General features: G+C 31.5%; 3 protein-coding genes across 4 annotated transcripts in view; all 3 read right to left on the minus strand.

Moving 5' to 3' along the window:
* LOC126710501 (ABC transporter B family member 11-like) overlaps positions 1–21,201 on the minus strand; it is a 51,417-nt gene that overhangs the window by 22,852 nt on the left and 7,364 nt on the right. The window lies entirely within an intron of this gene.
* On the minus strand, positions 7,088–8,863 carry LOC126708104 (uncharacterized). The gene is made up of 2 exons (XM_050407926.1): positions 7,772–8,863; positions 7,088–7,618 (listed from the first exon to the last, which is right to left on the minus strand). The coding sequence occupies exons 1-2, from the start codon at positions 8,861–8,863 to the stop codon at positions 7,088–7,090; spliced, it is 1,623 nt and encodes a 540-aa protein (XP_050263883.1).
* Positions 19,621–21,146, minus strand: LOC126710506 (non-specific lipid transfer protein GPI-anchored 23-like). The gene is made up of 3 exons (XM_050410990.1): positions 20,609–21,146; positions 20,475–20,501; positions 19,621–19,953 (listed from the first exon to the last, which is right to left on the minus strand). Exons 1-3 carry the CDS (start codon positions 20,787–20,789, stop codon positions 19,730–19,732), a joined length of 432 nt encoding a protein of 143 aa, XP_050266947.1. The 5' UTR covers positions 20,790–21,146; the 3' UTR covers positions 19,621–19,729.

A 21,201-nucleotide genomic window follows, 5' to 3' on the forward strand; every position in this document is an offset into this window, starting at 1 on the left:
TAGTATTATATATAATAAAAGTTGGGTTTAGACGTCGTGGTTGCACCAAGTGATGACACTAAATTACAGATTTCTTAAATTTTTAGAAAAAAAAATATAAGTTTTCTTCAATTATAATTTCTAAATGGATAAAAATCTTAATTTGATTAAAATTAAATTACACTTGCTATATTTCGAAGTGGATAAAAACAAAAATCATAACAATTAAAAGCTGTGCATCAGGTCTTTCACTGAAACAATAATTTTTAAATGTGTGAATAGTGCCATGAGATTCATTTTTAATGAAAGTTTTGTTGAAAAAATAAATTTGTGGGTTCCGTGAACAGTACATGGGACCCACTGGAAAAGCCACCAGCCACAGAAACACACTTCAAAAAGATAAAATAAAATAAAACAAAAAATGCAGATGCAAACGCTAATAATCACTATCCAAACGGTCACTTAATCTGAAGATGAAGGTTACGTATAAAAAATAGTGTTGTGCTTCCTTGGCCAATAAGACCCGAAATGTAGCTTTCAAAGATAGAGTTACAAGGCATATACTTTTCCTCAAATGTAGATGCAGACGTTAATAATCACTATCCAAACGGTCACTTAATCTGAAGATGAAGGTTACATATAAAAAATAGTGTTGTGCTTCCTTGGCCAATAAGACCCGAAATGTAGCTCTCAAAGATAGAGTTACAAGGCATATACTTTTCCTCAAATGCAGACGCAGACACTAATAATCACTATCCAAACGGTCACTTAATCTGAAGATGAAGGTTACGTATAAAAAATAGTGTTGTGCTTCCTTGGCCAATAAGACCTGAAATGTAGCTTTCAAAGATAGAGTTACAAGGCATATACTTTTCCTTCTTCTAAAAAAAAAAAGGCATATACTTTTCCTCAAATGCAAATGCAGACGCTAATAATCACTATCCAAATGGTCACTTAATCTGAAGATGAAGGTTACGTATAAAAAATAGTGTTGTGCTTCCTTGGCCAACAAGACCCGAAATGTAGCTCTCAAAGATAGAGTTACAAGGCATATACTTTACCTCTCTAACATATGTGGCATCTTAGTTTTAAGGATATAAAAGTATATACTTCACGTGGTGTTAAAAAAACCCAGCCATAGTTGGGTCACATGAGCTAAATATTAAATCAAATCAAAACAAAATTAAATATTTGCTAAATAATAAAAGTTGGGCTTAGACGCTGTGGTTGCGACACATGACTTCACCAAATTGTAAAAATTTTATTAAATTTTTAGATTTTTAAAGAACTAAAAAAGAATAGTATACTATCGCGACTGTAATTTATTCTTATCATTAAATAATATTAGATTAACATTATTTTTTTTATTTGTTAGGATATATTTCTTAAATGAGGGGATAATATTTAACATACAAAAATTTAATTTAGATAATATTTATCATCTAAATTTTCAAAATTTTAATATTATTAAATTAATATTATTTTATCAGAATATCAAGCTACAAAACTTGATTATTAAGGGATAAACACAATCCAAATTCTTCAAGAGGTGATTAATATAAATCTATCCCAAGAAACGATATATATCTCCAATAATTTGATAATATCTATCTATCCCAAAAAATAGTATATATCTCCATTAATTTGATAATTTCTACATTGACGACATTTAATATATATATATATATATATATATATATCAAAATTCCTTATAGCTATCAACCACGTTCTCTTTTTTTTTTTTTTTTTTTTTAATTTTTTATATGTTACGTTATGTTGAATCAACTATTTTTTTTTTAATTCTATTCATATGACCTTTTTTTTTTTTTTTAATTCCAATTTTTATGGGATAAAAACAAACACATTGAATAGATATCTTTAATTTCAATAAGATTTAAATGAATTATATTTCAAATGGAACTCTACCAATATATATAACCCTATATATCATTTTTGGATTGAAGCTTATTTCAATATGTGAATGCCTAAACCTCATGACAATGCAAGTGTGCATTCTTTCTTCTTTTATTATTATTATTATTATTTTCATTTTGTTTACTTTATTTAGTGTTATTATTGGTTTTCCGTCTTCATGTGATTTTAATTAATAAATTCAAAACATTCGAAAACATTGTCAAGTTTCTAAAGGCTCCTTTCTTTTTCTTTTTCTTTTTTCTTTTTTTATTTTGTATCTTGCTTTTATTAAATTGATTAGGTTTTGTGTATTGGTTGCCTTTTTTTAAAACTAATTTTCTTAGCTTTGATCTATTAAATATGGTTAGAATTAATAGAAAAATTTTAACAATTTTCTTATTTGATTTTTATGTTACATCAAATTATCAAGATGTTCTACACTTGTATTCTTGAATTATCAACTTTAATTTTAATTTATAATATTATCAAGATTATATTAATTTTAGATTTATCAATTGTTTAGTACATTTTTTTTAAAATAATTATCAATTTAAAATTCAATAATTATCAATTTAATTTAGTTTTAGGAAGAAATCTTACCCCTTATTTTAGTGAGATAATTATTTACACTTGATAATTTTTTTTCTTTTTTCTTTATTGAATCTATTAAAATATATAATCATTTATACATTTATTTAATAAGCTTTTTCATAAAACCGTGCAACGCACGGGCCTATAACTAGTTTAATTAAAGAACAAGAAGCCATTGGCTCATAGCTCTTCGTGGCATCACACGCTAATGTTCTAACAATAAAATAATGTTCAACCTTCATATGGATAACTCTAGTTACTCTACACTCCTATTTCACTTCAGATCAAATCAATATTACTAGTCGGAAAATCGTGTAATATATCCAACCCACCATCCTCGTCGCCCCTAACCATCAACAACCATTGTTGCCCGCTACCTAAACCCATCCACCACTGTCCTCCATCAAACTTAGAGACAGCACTTTACATCTTTAATATTTATGAGGATTTGTAGTAAGTACACGCGGAAAACAAATAAAATAATAATAATAATAATAATAATAATAATAATCATCGAAGTGTTTGAAACTCTCACAATTTTTTGCGTCAGCACAATATTTAAATAAAATTATTATTTTATTTAAATAAATTATTTTTGTTTAGTCCAACTTAAACTCAAACTCATCATTACTTTTAAACAAAATTATTTTTTTTTAACTCAAACTTAATAAGAAGTGAAACTCTATCTCTCTAATAAGTCTAACTTAAATTCAAACTCAAGTCCAAATTTGTAAGAGCAAAAAATCATGCAATGGTGTAGTTTCTTAATTTATTTAAGATTATCTTGCAACATCATCAATCGTTTTATTTTTTATTTTATTTTTTTTAAAACATGCTAAAAAAAAATTAGAACATGCTATACTAAGGATTGTGGTATTTTAAAGTTTAAATGTTAAACCAGGTGAACTTGCGAAAGTCTCCTAAATCAACATGTATCCTATTTCAATAAGAATTTTGATGACATTAGGTTCAAGAAATAGATAGTCATCGTGTCAGGTTTTCTTATTTCAATTGAATTAGGAGAGAGTGATTAGTGAGGCAGCAAAGGTTATTATCAATATCTCTCTCAATCTCTTCAGTCCAGTTTAGTTTTTGGTATCTCTATATACTGTTTCTTTTCTCATGTTTTTACGTTATTGTTGTTAATTTATGACTTCTAGGACCATTAAGGTGTTGTTAATTAAGTTGTACAGTGGCTTCTTTTCCACAATTCAATTTTTTATTTTTTTTGGTTTTCAAAAAGTAAGGCCCCATTTGGAACGCGAGTTTAAACACATGTATTTCAAAAAGTTGCACATAGTTTTTGGTTTTCAAAAAGTTGTACACTTTTTCACCCATATGTATTTCTAAAAAAAACTAAAAAATGTTGTTTAAACACACATACCAAACGGGCCCTAAGTTTTTGTAGCACAATTTTGTACCTTTATAATCTAAACACAAAGAATATGTTTTTGACAGGAATTCTGCTTATGTTGCTTGTATAATCAAATATAGTATTTCGGATTGAATCTTTTGATTTGCTAATTTTTAAGGCATTTTGAAATTTTTGACTTTTGAATTTTTTTGGTTCATTTTTTACAATATTTGAATATGTTTGCCAGATTTCAATAGCTATAGTCATGGATTGTTCTCTTGAGGGTACCTTATCTCTCTCTTGTATTTATTTGTAGTGTAGTCTTATATACTTTGTTTTGTTTCAATACTTTTTAGACTGAATTTTCTGAATGCTAATTTTTATGGCCTTTTGAAAGTTTTAACTTCTAAATTATTGGGTTTATTTTTGCAATATCTTAAATTAATACCTCATCTCTTATATTTCTCTGTTGTATAGTTATATTTTTTTTTTTCAATAATTTCTTGGCTCTAAATCATCATCTTTTTCTTTATTATTTTTTTGGACTTTTGGAAGTTTTGACATCTGGTTCTTTGATTTTCCACTTTCTTTTTTTTTTTCAAAATCTGAAAAATTTTAATAGATTTCAACAGTTGTAGATATATTTCTCTATAGAGTAGCCACATTCATATATTTTTTGTTTTGTTCAATATTTTCTAAGCTTTGTATGTTAAATTTCTTTTATATTTTTAGCTTTTTGGAAGTTTTAACATTTGAATTTTTGGATTCATTTTTTGCAATGACTGAACCTATCAACTATAGCCATGGATTAGTCTTCTGAGGGTAACTCCATCTATTTGTTATATTTTTTTGTTGTGTAGCCATATATTTTTTTATTTTGTTTTAATAATTTCAGCTCTAAATTTTATACATAATACATTATACATTTATGTAAAATTTTCCCATGCATTGTATTGGATTAAGAAATATGAATTAAACTTAGTCTAACCTAATAGATTTTACTTTTCCTCATGTCATGTGTTAGTAATTGAGCCGAATTTGACTTGATCCCATGGGCCAAATCATAGACCCTTATTTATTAAACTTATTAATTAATATATCATTTGTTTCATAATACATTATATATTTATGCAAGGTTTTCCTGTACATCGTACGGGTTAGCGATTAATAACAATAATAAGAGAGAATTGGCCTTATTGCTAGGAACACAATTTTTATCTCGACCTTTTTCACAAGGTGAGTAATTCACTAAATTGTCACTTTCATTCGATCGCCACGACTCTCCAATGGTGCGAACTCACAATGGTTGCAAATGGAGGGCGATGGGGACAGAACAGAAACACAGTTTCAACACGAGAGAACTGTTTGTTAGCTTAAAACTGTTAAGTTTTGACCACGCGCGGGAGTAGTTGAGTCGTATTTGGAGGTGCATAACAGTCTTCTAGATAACCCTCACCAACACCAACATCATAATTCATAAGTCACTACAAAAAAAAGGACCTCTGGCCGCGTTTTTAAAACGCGGCTACATGCCAAAAAAACGTGGCTATAGCCTATAGCCACGTTTTTTTAGGCCGCGGTTTCTAATGTGGCCTAAAACCCATGACTATAGGACTGATGGTCCTATGGCCGCACTTTTTAACCGCGGCCCAAGCCCGGGCCCTATAGCCCCGTTTAAAACGCGGCCTAAGGGTACGGGCTTAGGCCACGTTTTGAACGCAGCCTAAGGTTGAACCTTAAGCCGCGTTTAAAACGCAGCCCAAGGTTCAACCTTAGGCCGCGTTTAAAACGCAACCCAAGGGTGAACCTTAGGCCACGTTTAAAACGCAGCCCAAGGTTCAACCTTAGGCCGCGTTTAAAAAGTGCGGCCATACCTCCCATTGTGACGGCCTGTTACACTCATTTAAGCCGCGTTTTAACCGTGGCCTAAGGTTCAGTCTTAGGCCGCACTTAAAACGCGGCCTAAGGTTCTGCACTTAAAACGGGGCTTTAGGCTAACCTTGGGCCGCATTTTAAAAATGCGGCCACAGTAAAAGAAATCCAAAAAAAAAAAAAAAACGAGTTTGCAGAAAAGTAAAATGCGGAAGTCCTTAGGCAGCGTTTTTTTCTCTAAAAAACGCGGCCTCAGAACCAGCCTATGGCCCCGCGAGAAAAACGCGACCTTAAGGTTCGGTCTTGGGCCGCATTTTTCAAAACGGGGCTTTAGGCTAACCTTGGGCCGCATTTTAAAAATGCGGCCACAGTAAAAGAAATCCAAAAAAAAAAAAAAAAAAAAAAAAGAGTTTGCAGAAAAGTAAAATGCGGAAGTCCTTCGGCCGCGTTTTTTTCTCTAAAAAACGCGGCCTCAGAACCTGCCTATGGCCCCGCGAGAAAAAAGCGACCTTAAGTTCTCCCTTGGGCCGCGTTTTTAAAAACGGGGCTTTAGGCTTACCTTGGGCCGCGTTTTTTATGGCCGCGGCTTAAAAAACGCGGCCCAAGGCCCCCGCGTTTTGTAGTGAGTATCCCGCAATAATGTCCTTCAATTGATCAGCAGCATTAAAAAACAAATGCATCTAAGATTTACCGAACATGTACGAAATAACTATTAAGAAGGCAGGGGCGTAGCCAGGAATACATGCTTGGGGGGGCCAGGTTGTAACAGAGATATACCAAATATAATTTTTAAGTCTATTGGATACAAAATTATCAACTTTTATATATTATTATATACTTGAACATGTTGGGAATTCGACCGAAATTTCAAACCTGTGAGAAACAAAAAAATAGAAAAAACAAAACGCCAAAAGTAAAACAATCACACGCACAAGACAGTATTTACGTGGTTCGGCAATTTGCCTACGTCCACAGAGTTGCAGGGATTTCACTATTATCAAAGAAAATTACAATGTGCGGCTACAGTGTTTTTCTTTCTCAAAAACAACAACAAGACAAAACCCCAATCACCAAAAAAAACAGCTTTTATATCCTGCGCACAGGATTCACAATGGGTTACAAAACGGGCCAAAAAATTTTTGTAGGCCCAAGCCTCCGCTCCATGGACTAAGCCTCAGTAAATCTCCCATTATTCGGGTCAGGTCGGGTCATCAACCGAATCAAATCATGCCTGACGACGATTTTTCATGGAATAAAATTCATCCATTATCATCTCTATAGTGAAATTCCCTGAAATTTCCTTCTCTATATAAATTATCATATTATCTGCCAAAAACTCATCCTCCATTCTATTGCGAAGTCTTGTTTTTAACAACTTCATAGCTGAGAAACTGGAAGGGTCAACACAAGACGAATAAGTCTATCAATCAAAAAATATATGTGAGACTTTCCTGAAATTTTTAATCCCCTACATAGCTCGGAAATTGTACTCATATTCTGAAAATCTGGATGTTTTATCACATCAAGCTCATAATGTCGCAATTGAGACTCCAAAAGTTCTTGTTCATGTTCAGTGAAATCTTGAGGATAATATTTCTTAACCAAATTGCATATATCAACAATCTTGAATAATCTAAAAGCATACTTGGGATTTAAAGCTGAACTAAGAATGACAAGTTTCGTTGTTAGCTCACAAAATCTACTTTTCAATTCTTGCAATTGAAAGTCTATTGCAACTGTAAATATGCCAATTCTAAAATGATGTTCCATTGTTAAATCGTCATCTTGACGACGATATCTACCTCGACCTTTAGTGTAACGAGCATTCATATCAGGAATATCAATTTCATGTTGCTCACAAAATGATATAACACTAGCCAGTAAAGGCTCCCATCCATCATCTCTCAACTTTTGAATAAGTGATTTTGTAGTTGAAACTAAATGCATGGCATTTAAAAGGTCTTGAGATTGTTGTTACAAAGCTTGACAAAGAACATTAGTAATTCCCATTATCTCTTTCATCAAATGCAAGATTAAAATAAATTCAAATGATGTTAATACCTGATAAGCTCCCTCGGCATCACCGCGTTGTTTATAATTAGCTCCTTCCTCAGAAATAGTGTTGATAACTTTGCAAGTAGCATCAAACATTTTAATCAAACTACAAATAGATTGAAAATGAGATCCCCACCTAGTATCTCCAGCTCGTTGCAAAGTACCAATCTGGTTTGCACCTCTTCCAGTCTCAATTTCATTAGAAGCAATCATATTCTCAACTTGTTCTGCTTGAGCATGTTGCAATTCATCACTACGCTTACTAGAACCAACAACAATATTGATAATATTGACCAAATGATCAAAGAATTGATGAACATCTTTTACTTCTCTAGATGCTGTAACTAGAGCTAATTGCAACCTATGAGCCATACAATGTACATAATAAGCATATGGACAATCTTTAAGAAAAAGAGCTTGTAATCCATTCCATTCACCACGCATGTTACTAGCCCCATCATATCCTTGACCTCGAATATTTTCAATGTGGAGGTTATAACGAGAAAGGACAGCACATATCTCATTCTTTAAAGTCAATGCAGTAGTGTCTCTAACATGCACAACATAAAAAAAACGCTCTTTAATAAAACCTTCTTTATCAACAAATCTCAAAATGATGGCCATTTGCTCTCTCTTCGACTCATCCCGAGCTTCATCAACAAGAATGCAGAATTTTGCATCTCCAATTTCTTCACGAATAGCATTTCGCACATTATTAGCAAGAATATGCAAAATCTCCTTTTGAATTGTGGGTGATGTATATTTGGCATTTCCAGGAGCATTTTCCAAGACAACACTAGCTACTTTGTCATTAAAAGTTGATGTCAATTTTATCAATTCAATAAAATTGCCTCTATTTTTTGAATCAAGGCTTTCATCATGACCTCTAAAAGCACAAGCTTGGAATGCTAGCCATCGAGCACACTCTATTGAGGTTTTGAGCCGCAACTGATTATTCTCTAATTCTTTTGACGTTTGTTTCTCAATTAGCTTGTCAATATGTCGTGAATAATTCTGTAAATCCTCGCAACATTTCACAGCATTTTTATGTGGAGAGTTTGGTTCTTTCCCTTCATGACGAATTAAAGGACAATTCATTCCATCTTTCACCTTTTTCCAATTATTAAAACCTGTTGAAATGAACACATCTGATCCGGGACGACCTATTGGTTTCTTACTAAAAAGGTAGCAAGGAAAACAATATAATGCATCCGTTGTAGGTGAGTATTCCAACCAATCCTTATGTGAAACAAACCATGAAGGTTGAAATCGACGACGATGAGTATCATCATTGTATGGATAGACTATATTTTCAGGTTGGTATGGACCTTCTATGAGATAAGCTCGTCGAATTTCATCTTGTTTGTTGATAGGAAATTCACATATTTGTTTACGTGTTCCTGGATCACGATCTATCTCTTCAGATTGAAGTTTTGGACATTTGGAGGTGTGTTCATCAGGCATCGAAGTATTAACATTTGTTTCTACAGCCACAGGTGTCCTAATTTCTAAATTGCTAACATCTTTTTTCTTAAAGAATGCATCAATTGTTTTTCGTTTGCTCATAATTCTTTTAACTTTAAGAATATGACTCAATTAACCTGAAAAGAATTTTAAAAAATAAAATTTTAATTAGAAATTTTTGCTTCGTTATATGAATATTATTCATACTCAAGGAAAAAACAAAATTTTTACTATAATTTAAACAGTCGACCCATTTTTAATACAACTTTAATTAATAATAACCCCTCAAATAATTTAATTAATTTATCTTTTATAATGTATTGGTTAATTTAATTATATAACTTTAATTATTGTTGTTTAGCATAACAATAAACTATATTGTTTTAATTTATTTGTCATTAATTATAATGCTTTAATCCTAGTTGGTAATTACGCAATATAGTTTTAATTTATTTGTCATTAATTTTAGCATAACATATCCTTTGTTACAATTCCTAAAATATAGCAATAAATAATTAAACAATTCTTAAAAATTTGCAATAAATAATAGCTAATAATTTAATTACTAACTTTTGAATAAATATTAATTATTATTTAATAATGTTGGTTTACACTAAAAACTAACACATTGACCATTGACCAACAATGAGGAATAACCGGATAAGATAAAGACAAACAGGAAAAAAAAAAAAAAAATCAACCAATGAATGATTGAGATGTATTCAGCCAAAAAAATAAAAAGAATGAGTGAGAATGTGAGATGATATTAAAGCTAAAAGAATAAAAGGGCTAGGCAGAACAGGATTCATAAACAGTCTAAACTCTAAAGCATTCGGTGAGATAGAGAGAGACTGAGAGAGAGAGAGAGAGAGAGTCAGAGAGAAAAACCTTGAGGGAGGGCCAGACTGCTGGAGCCAGAGCCGGAGCGGAGGAAGCAACTAGTCAACGGCAGATCTCCGACGGCGATGAGTGATGACCGATCTACCGTCTGGCGTCGACGATCTACAAAGATTTCGTTCCATTTTTCATTTTAGTGACAGTGAGAGAGAAAAAGAGAGAAAAAGAGAGAAATACCCTTGAGGGAGGGTCGGAGGGAGCACCGGAGCAGAGGCCGATCTCCGATCTGCGATGAGGGACGAGCGACGACGGCGACGACGAGCGAGCTGCGGCGTCGCGGCGACGTGATCGTGGGTTTGCTGGGGTTTGGTTTTTATTTATGTATTTGGGAATTTTTTTTTTTTTAGATAAAAACCTCTGTCTCTCTGTGTTCGTTGTGTTTCTCTCTGTGTTTGGTTTGCTATTGAGTGTTGAGTTTGGTTTGCTGTTGAGCTTGATTTGCTCTGTATAGGCAGTATCGGGCATTGTGGTATCTGCCACCGATTTGATTTCTCTGCCAGCGACGTGATGGTTGGATTTTCTGTAATATATTTTTTTTTTTTTCACGGTTGAGACGTGATGGTTGGATTTTCTATAATATTTTTTTTTTTTTTTCACGGTTGAGAATGCGTGGGCTTGCCGTGAGCGAGCTACTGGGCTCACCGTGGGCTTAGCTTGCCGTGGGCTTCTTTGTGATTTTTTTTTTTTTCAGATTTTAGTTCAATTTTTTTGGGTTTTTTTTTTTTTTTTTTTTTGCTTGAAAGTAGAATAGATAATTTTTTTTTTTTTTTTTTATTTAATCTGAGGATGTTACTAATTTTTGATTGAGGCCTGGGAGAATGGGTGAGAAATTGGGAGGGGGGGCCGGCTGCCTAAGGTTGGGGGGGCCTAATTATTTTTTCTTCATAGGCTAATGGGAAATTTTTTTTTTTTGCAGGGGCCTCGGCCCCCCCCAAGCCACTATGTGGCTCCGCCCCTGTAAGAAGGACAAGATTGATGGCTACATGGAGGTCATTTTGCTTGCAAGTTCTGTTACAAATTGGTCACAATCGCACTTGCGCAAGCACAAACGAATACCATCGTCACACTCATAATAAGTAAGAGATATAATGGTCATATATATATATATATTGTGGATGTGTGTTTGATTCCAACCATGCAATCACCCATGATGTAAAATGAAGAATGACACGACCCAAAAACTTTAAAACTTGTATTTGACTTGTGTGGCTGCTTTCGTTAATGGGGGGCCAACGGAAACGGGAAACCCATGCGTAAATAGTGACTACTAAATAGGCATCTTCCTCTTTGGTCTTTTTTTCTTGTCAATCAAGATAATAATGCAGCTTTAAGTAAACAACAAGAAGATGGTCACACTCATCACAGGTATTCTATAATAAAAATAAATACGTAGTCGGTAGTACCAAACGAAACTTCGCAATTACTTGGGCGTTTGAGAATTGATAAGGACAATTATAATGCGAATTGGTTTGAGTTGCGTTTTGGTTTGTTTTTTCTATATATGTGTCAGGTTCATGGATAAGAGTTTATTATTCTTCATTGTGTCAACTATTTTTTTTTTTTTTTAATTAAAATTATGCGGGGACCAAATCCTTAAAATGCTTAAAGAAAAGCTTCATGTTGCTCAGAATCGTACGGAGAAATTTTGCTAACGTTTCGATGATCAGATCGTGATTTTGACGTTGGAGACATCTGGATATTCCGTAGGGCTATCAAACTTAATTTGATCTTTCTTCTAGACTTTCTAATTCATTTTATGTTTTCTTGTTTCATGCCTTAAAATAAAAAGAAGTTATGGTCCATTTAGATTGAGAGGGAGAAAGGAAGAAAGAGGGAGTAATGTAGACTTAGAGCACCCACACTAGATGTGGGATATGTGCCAAATGCTAAATATTTGGCACATATCCCACACCAAACCCAATTTTAGCCCATTTAGTAGATGTGGGATATTGTTTTTTTTTTTGCAACATTGAACAGTACCGTGGCAAATTTGCCACAATACGGAAGATATGTGGTATATTATTTGTTGTTTGTTTATTGTGTTGATGAGTAGTAAACATTATTTTAATGTGTAGTAAATATTATTTTAATGTATAGAATTGAATTATAAAACATCCGATAAATGGGATGTTGCAAAATGATGTGGTAAAATGGCATAATTTTTTGAACATCTGCTACGGATGCTCTTATGGTTTTGAAACCCAAACTATTCAATAAACCGTAAAAAAAAAAGGTTCAAGGTTTTTAAGATTGGACCGAAGCCGAACTGGAGTCGAATCACAATGATGTCATAATTAATGTAATAATTATTTAAAATATAAATAAATATATTAAATTAATAAAAGTAGAAAAATAAACTAAAATAGTCCAAATAAATATAAAGATCTATTTTTCAAATGTCTTTTTTATATCATAACTTTCATAAGGCAAATAAGAAATATTAAATCTTAAGCAAACCTAAATTATTTTTTGTTCATGTTCAATATTTTACTTTTTTTAAATTTTTTTTTATGAGAACTTATGTTTAAATTATCTTAAGTCATGCTCAAGCCCATCTGACGTAAATTGCTTTATGCTAAAGCCCATTTGAATATTCAATCATTTATGAAAATTTTAAACATAAAAAATAAATAAAAGCTAGAAGAGTATTGACCGTACAAAGCATTAAAAATTTGATAAAATAAAGAACAAAGCCCAATAAAATTTAAAAGGAGTGAATAACACATTGACGCATGCATTTATTTAAATTTTAAAAACGAAAAATAAAAGCGGGACGGGACAAACCATTAAAAAATTGATTAAACTCAATAAAGTTTAAAAAAGGGTGGTTGACACTTGCCAGCATGTACTTAGTGCGTGACAGAAGCAAGTTGTCACTCAAAGTAGACTAGAAGACTCTAGAGTGCAAAGGAAAAAACGCAGGATGAGAGGAAAATGTAGAAACAACAAACAAAAACAAGGCAGGGAAAGATAAAATGCAGAAACGGCAGTTAGAAAAAATGCAGAGAGAGAAGGGGCAGGCGAGACTGAGGAGAAGAATAAGAAGAAATGTTGGTGCGATCTCAAGGTCTGAGGTTGAAGCTTCAACAATAGCTGACCAGTAACTGTTAAAAAAAAAAAAAAAAAACTCTGAATCACTAACTTGCAAAACTGTGATAACCGTCCACAGTTTTTAAACCCTACTGGTTCAACTGCGATTCGCACAATTCACTAAGTTTTTTTTATGTAAACCAGTTTTTGAGGTTAAAAGAACCATTTTGGTAGACGGTTTCAGTTAACCCGGTCGAACAATACGGTTCGATCCGGGTTTCAAAATCATGAAGTAGAGTTGATCGAAAATTAAGCTAATTTTCAGCTAACTCTATTCTACTCGATAACGGCTTTATTAACCCCGTGACTTAAGGAAATTTTTCTTTTTCACATAGTAATATATTTAAAGTTGACCACCCTAAATTGAAAATTTGAACCCCCTAAAAGAACAAATCAATTCAACACCAACAATTATCTTGACCTTTTCAAACAAAAAGAAAAAAAAAATCCCACAACAAACCAATTTGATCTAATATCTGATAATAATAAAAGAAATAGCAAGCCCAAAGACAAAAATTAGTAATTTATTGATCTTAAATCTAAATATATATATATATATATATATATATTAAATGGGTAGTAAAGTGTAAATAACTAAGGACACTAAAAGACAATTAAGTGTGAGGAAATGGAAGTGGGAATTGGGAAGTGACGAAAATTTTTATTTTATTTTAATGATTTTATTATTGTGTTGAATTCTTAATAGAGTAATGTAAAAGACACACATAAACATTATTTTTAATGAGTTATAAAGACTAATAGGTTGTTAAAACTGAGTTGAATTGTTAAATAAAATAATTGAAAAGAGTAAAGACCAAAACTAATAAATAATAAATTAAAAACATTCTAAGTAATAATAATTAAAATTTACTTAACAATAATAATCAATAACTTTATTATATTAAACGGCAATAGATAATTTCCAAATTTTAATTTTAGCAAAACTAATCTTCAATATACTAAGAAACAATATGTTCAATGAACTTATATTTATCCATTATTCTCTTGTTGTACTATGGATAAATTTTTAATAAGGAAATATCATTATACCGCATGATTCATCTCCTACTTAAGATTTATTATCTAAAAAACCTATTGTTAACTTGAAAAATCTTCCTTTGAATCATAAGTTGCAAAAAATATTTCATCTTATCATCCAAATGATCAAGATGAAATAAGAAAACATTATTTACAAAAAGGTTCATGTCAACCTGTTTAACAAAAATTTGAATGACTCCTCTAGAAAATATTTCTGGAGCTACCACTGACTCTATTCCTCCTCCTTCCCTCTCCTCAAATCTAGAGAGACCGTAGAGAACAAGGTGAATATGCAAAAGGTGTGGTCAAGAAATGATATAACTTGTTAAAAAAACAATATATATATATATATATATATAATATATATATATATAATATATATATATATATATATAATATATATATCTATATATATATAGCAATTAATAATGTGTTGATCCAATGGTCACGTGCTTCCATCGAAGATACTAAGGATCTGTTTGGAATATGCTTATTTTGTTAAAACTGAAAACTTTTTGCTGAAAATACTGTAGATAAAAGCAAAAATTAACTAAAATAGTATAGTGTGACTCATGAATAGTACTAAAAAGTGTAGTAGAACCCATAAATAATAACAAAAATAAATTGAATAATAAAATAAATTAGCAAATTTCATTCATGCTAAACGCACACTAACTAAGAGAGTTCCAAGAAATTAATAGAGAAGTAATATCTAGATAAAATATACTATTTTATATATGTATATATACTGGGCCTGATATATATGGCCCTTAGTACAGCCCACGTTTGTTTTTTTACTTTTTTTTTTTATAGGAGCCCAAGCTTTTTTTTTTTTTGTTGATAGGAGCCCACGCTAGTTATGTTTAAGAATTTGAACATTTCATTCAAAAAGTCAGAGTGAGAAAAGGTAGCACGGTGCCAATGATTTGGGTTGGGTTTGTGTACAATGGTCAGTTCCACTGGACACGTTGAGATGCGGACACATCTCCAATTTTGGACACATATCTGTATCCTAGCATGTTCAGTGGAACTAGACACTAAACACAAGCCTCTCTCCAATGGTTTAACTTTGCTGCTTGATATATATGGCCTTTAGATAAGCCCACACTAGTTATGTCTAAGAATTTGAACATTTCATTCAAAAAAAAAAAAAAAATTAGAGAGAAAAGATAGCACGATGCTTGCCGCTAGGATCTACAAGTTTAGAATCAAGCACCTCATACAATATAAACTATACATTATATAGATATATAGTCAAAAACCTTATAATTTATCTTCTTAAATTTTCCCTCTCTCAATTATCAAATTATCAACCAAAAAAAAAAAATTATGGATAATAAAGAAAAATAAATAACTATAAAAACCCAAACTTTGACCAAGCCCAGACTTAATAAAGTTTGTCCTTGAAGATTTTGGGCCAAATAGACAGGTAAGGGAGAGACAGCCCAATTGACAGACTTAACATGGTATAAACGGATAAAGAATGCGAGGTTGGCTATTCTAGTAGAAAGGGGATTTGATGCATTGGTAGGATGAGTGGGTGGTGTGAAGAATGAACTCAATGTGGATACCGGTTTTACAAGAAGAGGAAATTGAATTTAAGTAATCTTGTTTGGATATTTTAAAATGAAAAAATGAAATATAAGTAATCCTATTTGGAAGTAATATTGAAGGAATAAAAAAAATCATTTTATAACAATATTTTCTATTATATCTCTATTTAAAAATAAAGAACTGAATGTGCATGAGTATTTTGGAGAGTTCTAGTGGAAATTTTATTCAATGTAATTTCATTCCTTTTGATTCCTCCTAATTTTGGGAAATAAAAATTTAAAGTTTTAAGGAAAAATTAAGAAAATGAGTGTTTCTTACTAGCCATGTTATTTTCTCTCACTTATACTTCTAAACAATTAAGACTCAAATAAGGGTATGAAAAGAATATTATAAATTTTTCTTTTCTATTCTTTTTCTTCTCTCCTCTCAAATGGAGTGTTATAAACAATTTCTACACAATTTGGATGATGACAGCAGGAACTTGCAGATTATAAAAAGGAAAAACAAAGAAGAATGACACACACAAAGATCAAATCATTCAATATTTCAACTTGGTATCCTTAGGCTTAGGATTAGTCTTAGCCTTAGCCCTTAGCCTTTAAAATAGTGTAGCAATTACTTCGATATCTTTAATTGATAGATCGAGCAAATATTCTCATTGAAGATTGTATTGTATTGTATTAATTACTTTAATTGCAAGTGGGCTTCTTTTTTTTATATAAGATAGAAATTCTACTCTAACCTAATATAAGTGTATATATGTGTGAAACTCCCTTCTAGAGACTTGAACCCCGACCCTTACCCCCCACACCCCACAAGCACTTATAATTATGAAGTGACCACCACACCAAGGATGCACGATGGTATTGCAGGTAGGCTTTTACTCTTGCCGATAATTTTCCTTCATTTATTTTCTTGCAAGTAGGTTTTTACTCTTGCAAGTAGGCTTTTTTTTTTTTTTTTTTTTTTTTTATATATATATAATTTTATTTGAAATTTTTTATTAAGTTTCCATAAAAATGAATCTTTTATAATACATGACCACTTTTCATTGGTTCTAGTTTAATGAAATTTGGGCAGAAGGATCAATTTGGTTAATTCTTAAACTAAAAGGTTCAATAATACAAAATTGTGTTCGATGTGTTGTATAGGAGTTTCTTTGCAACTAACCCAAATCTCAAGGATTTTCGCATTTTGGCCTCATTGTATTTCAAATTTCTGTTAATTGACATAACTATGAACAGTTAAAAATTTTTCTTTTTTAAATTATATATATATATATATAGACACATATGTGGGATAAATTATTATCTATATCGCCTCAATAAGTTTCAAATAAATTTAAAGATGAAAAGTGAAAACTATGAATTTTTTTTTTCTTTTTTAATGATGAAAAACTCATAACTTTATTAAGTAAAAGATAAATTCATTACATTATGAGTAATAGCTAACTCAACTTAGTCATGTATTTGAAGCCAGTATATTGTTTATGGTAATAGTAAACTAATAAGAATAATGAAAATGAAAGAGGGATTAATCCAAATAATAATAATAATAATAATAATAGATTTATGTTTGAGAGCTCTTTTTTATATTTATTTATTTTTAGAAATATAATGACTTTGATGACAATATAGTAAAGAAGGATATAAATAATAACTATTTAACCGCAATAATAGTCATGTAAGTGAGATTCTATTCATCTGAAGTGTTCGTTTCGGTTAGAATGAAAAATGAAAATTATTTCACTATTTAACTTATTTTTGCTACTATTCATGGACCCCACTGCATTTTTTGGCATTATTCATGAGTTCTACTATACTATTTCAACTAACTTTTACATTTATCTACAGTACTTTCAGTAATAATTTTTCAGTTTCAATAAAATAAATGACATCCAAAGATTCCAAACACATCCTAACTCAAAAGTTTGACATTAAGATTAGGGATGGACCAAAGGGAGCCTGGGCCTTCTACCCTATTGAAAAAAAAAAATATTATTGGTCATATTTTTCTTATTTCTAGAGTTGGGCCTCCCTCTTTGAAAACCTTAGGCCTCCACCTTCCCAATTAGTCTAACTCAACTAATACCTACCCAACCCAAAAATTTAACAAAGACAAAAATTTTAAAAAAAAATTTAAAAATTTTAATCAACCCAATAATAGAGTACTAGCATCAGGTGTTCTAAATGCTAAATATTTAGCATTTATAACACCAAATACTAAAAACACTACAATACCAAATGTTTTAAATGCTATATTAAAGTAGCAAAAGTAAGTTTTGGTTTGGATTTTTTTTTTTTTTGGCAACAGCTGATGCTCTTAAGGAACATTATTATTTTGTGTTTTTTGTGGTAAATGATTACATCTTTTTTGGTAGATGATTGCATCGTACGCTCCGTTTGTTTTAACATAAAATATTTTCCCATTTTACTGTGTTTGTTTTGCAGTAAAATATTTAATCAAAAGTAAAATATTTTCAATCAACTAAATCAACTAGGCAAATTTATGTAAAATATTTTACGCTTAAAATTTTGGTAAAACATTTTACATTTGCTTTAAAGCTCTCACCCCAATACTCCCTTATACCTCAATCCCTCTCTCACTCTCTCCCTTCTCACTCTCAAGTTCTCCCCCTTCACAAACCAGAGTCACCAAGCCACTCTCAGTTTCGTCGGTGCCACTCATCTCCGGCAGCTCTCATCACCGGCTCCACCTTCGCCATTGTCGCCTGACTCACCTCCACTCATCGAGTTTGGTTCAACCACTCAAACCCACCGATTCTTTTTTCGATCTGACCATGCACTAGCTCTAACTCCACTGATTCTTTTACCTCCATCACATCGACTCTACCTCCACCTTCATCAACTCACCCACCAGTTCTCAGATCTAGTTTTTTTTACCACTGCATGGGTTTGTTGATTTGAGATTTTTGGCTAGTTTTATGGGTTGTGGTGGGTGGCTGGGTTTTTGAGTTGTACTAGGTGGCTACATTTTTGGGTGGCTGGGATGTTTGTGGGTCTGTTGATAGCTGCGTTTTTGGGTGGCTAGAATGATTTGTGGGTCATGGTGAGAGTTGGGTTTGTGGGTTATGGTGAGTGGTTGGCTGGCTTTGGCCCCTCTTTTTTTCTTTTTTCTTTTTCTTTTTTTGTGGATTTGAGTGGTAGTGGAGTGTTAGGGTGGTGGTAGGTGGGTTTGTGCGGATCTGGTGGTGGTTTGGGTGGTTGATGGAGTGGTGGTGGTTTGGTTTTGTGAGATTGTTAAAATTGAAACATACAATTCTTTTTTCTTTTTTCTTTTTTTTTGCATTTTTAGGAGTACAAACCAAACACCGTAAAATAAAAATATTTTCTGTAAAATATTTTGCATGTAAAATATTTTACCTTTACAAATATTTTACATCGAAATAAACGGAGCGTTAATGTATTAAAAAATCATTATTTTTTGTATTTATCTTGATTGATAGTTTGTTAAAATTATATGGATGTCTATTTGGTTTTTTTTTTTTTTTTTTTTCATATACTTTTGCACCCTAGCTTGAAATCTAGGGTGCCTTTGCTTAAGAAAAAAAATTCAAAATTCGACTGTTACGAGGAACATTATAAAAAAAAAATAAAAAATAAAAAAAATTATAAGCAAATAAATAATCACAGCCCCCTTGATTTCAATCAATCTATAAACTAAATACTAAATAATAATAAAAATACCAAATATTAGTATTAGTATTAGAAATTGCAATAAGCCAAACACCAAAAATTATTTAGAGAATTTGAAGAAAGTAAATCTTCAAGCACAAAACACATAGCGTCCTAATTAAAATGAGAATAAAATTTTACCTTATTCTAACCCACCAATGAAATTTTTTTTTTTACCATATCCTAAACCACTAATGAAAATAATTTTTTTTATTTTTACCGTATCCTAAATCACTAATGAAGCAATAAGCATACTAACAAGAACACCGAAGGAAACAGTTGTAGAATAGGTTCCAGAGTGTGACAATGGAGATGAGGCTGGAACTCCACCTCCAGTACTGCTTGAGAATGTTGGGGATGGAGTCTTGGAACTTGGTGTCACTGGAGTACTCTTTGCTGATGATTTTGGAGCTGGTGATGATGGTTTTGAAGGAGTCATTGGAGGTTTAACTGGCACATCATATTCATCAGTAATTTTGCATAAACTAATGAACTTGATAATGACAATTTAATATCAAATATGAAAATAATAATATTATAATTTAAGAAATTGAAAACACTGCTTAAAAAATATTATAATTTTTATTTATCTTAATTTCATTCTTCAAAAGAGAGTTAATTACACACAATCAAAACATTATAGGCACAATGCATTCCCAAAGAGAGAGGGATTGACGAGCTATTTTTTGTAAACCAAATACAATTTTCGTTATTTTTATTTTTATTTTTCTCTAAAAGTTAATTAATTAAATATTACTAACTTTCACTGTTGATTAATTCCTTTATTTGAAAAATCAATTGCAGCTCATATCTTTTTATTTTAAAAAAAATGCCTTGAATGATAGTAAGGAAACTGCATTTTTCTAACAATATCCAAAAAAAAAAATCTCAAAATTTTTATTTTTATTTGAAAAAAAAAAAAAAAAAGACTTGAGCATCACTATTAAGCTCTTAATGTCCTAAACACATACCAGGAGTTGACTCAGGAGGCAAGGAAACTGCATGCAAAAAAAATAAAGCCCCACAACTCATTAACACATTAAATAAGTAGAAATTTGCAAATGTTAGTATGCAAATTAAACAAGATAAAGATCAAATCATTTACCATCACGACAAACTTCAGGCATCATCAGGACCCTTGTAACATTCAAATTAATATCATAGGAAGGAGCGATCTTTGTGGCTTCTATAATACACGAAGCATCGGTATTCATTGTTAATTCAAACGCAGTGCAACAATCAGGGCCTGGCTTTGTCACCTCACTTTCATCAGTCAGATAAGACATGCAATCTACCAAATCCCATATTAAATCTGAGCAACCCCCATAGGGTGACTCTGAGGGTGAGTATGAGGGTGACTCTGAGGGTGAAGATAAAAACACTCATCATCTTTTGTGATTAGGAGTGGAGGAAGATGTGAGAGTTTTGTCAGATCAGCTTGCTTTCATTTTTTCAGTTTTAAATAAAGATATGTTTTAAATTTAAGATAGGGTTTACCTAAAATGAAGGAATATTTTGACTTTTAGTTGTAATCTTTTCTAGATATCATCTTCTACCAAACTTCAAAATACTTCATGTATCGTCTGATTGGAAATTAAATGATATCTTTTTAAACCTAAAACAGATAATAAATAGTTGTCAACCCATTCTGTTAACTGATATTATCTCCACTCCTCTCTCTCTCTCTCAAATAAAAAA

Source organism: Quercus robur, chromosome 12, assembly GCF_932294415.1.
Source record: "Quercus robur chromosome 12, dhQueRobu3.1, whole genome shotgun sequence".
NCBI classification, from domain to species: Eukaryota; Viridiplantae; Streptophyta; class Magnoliopsida; order Fagales; family Fagaceae; genus Quercus; species Quercus robur.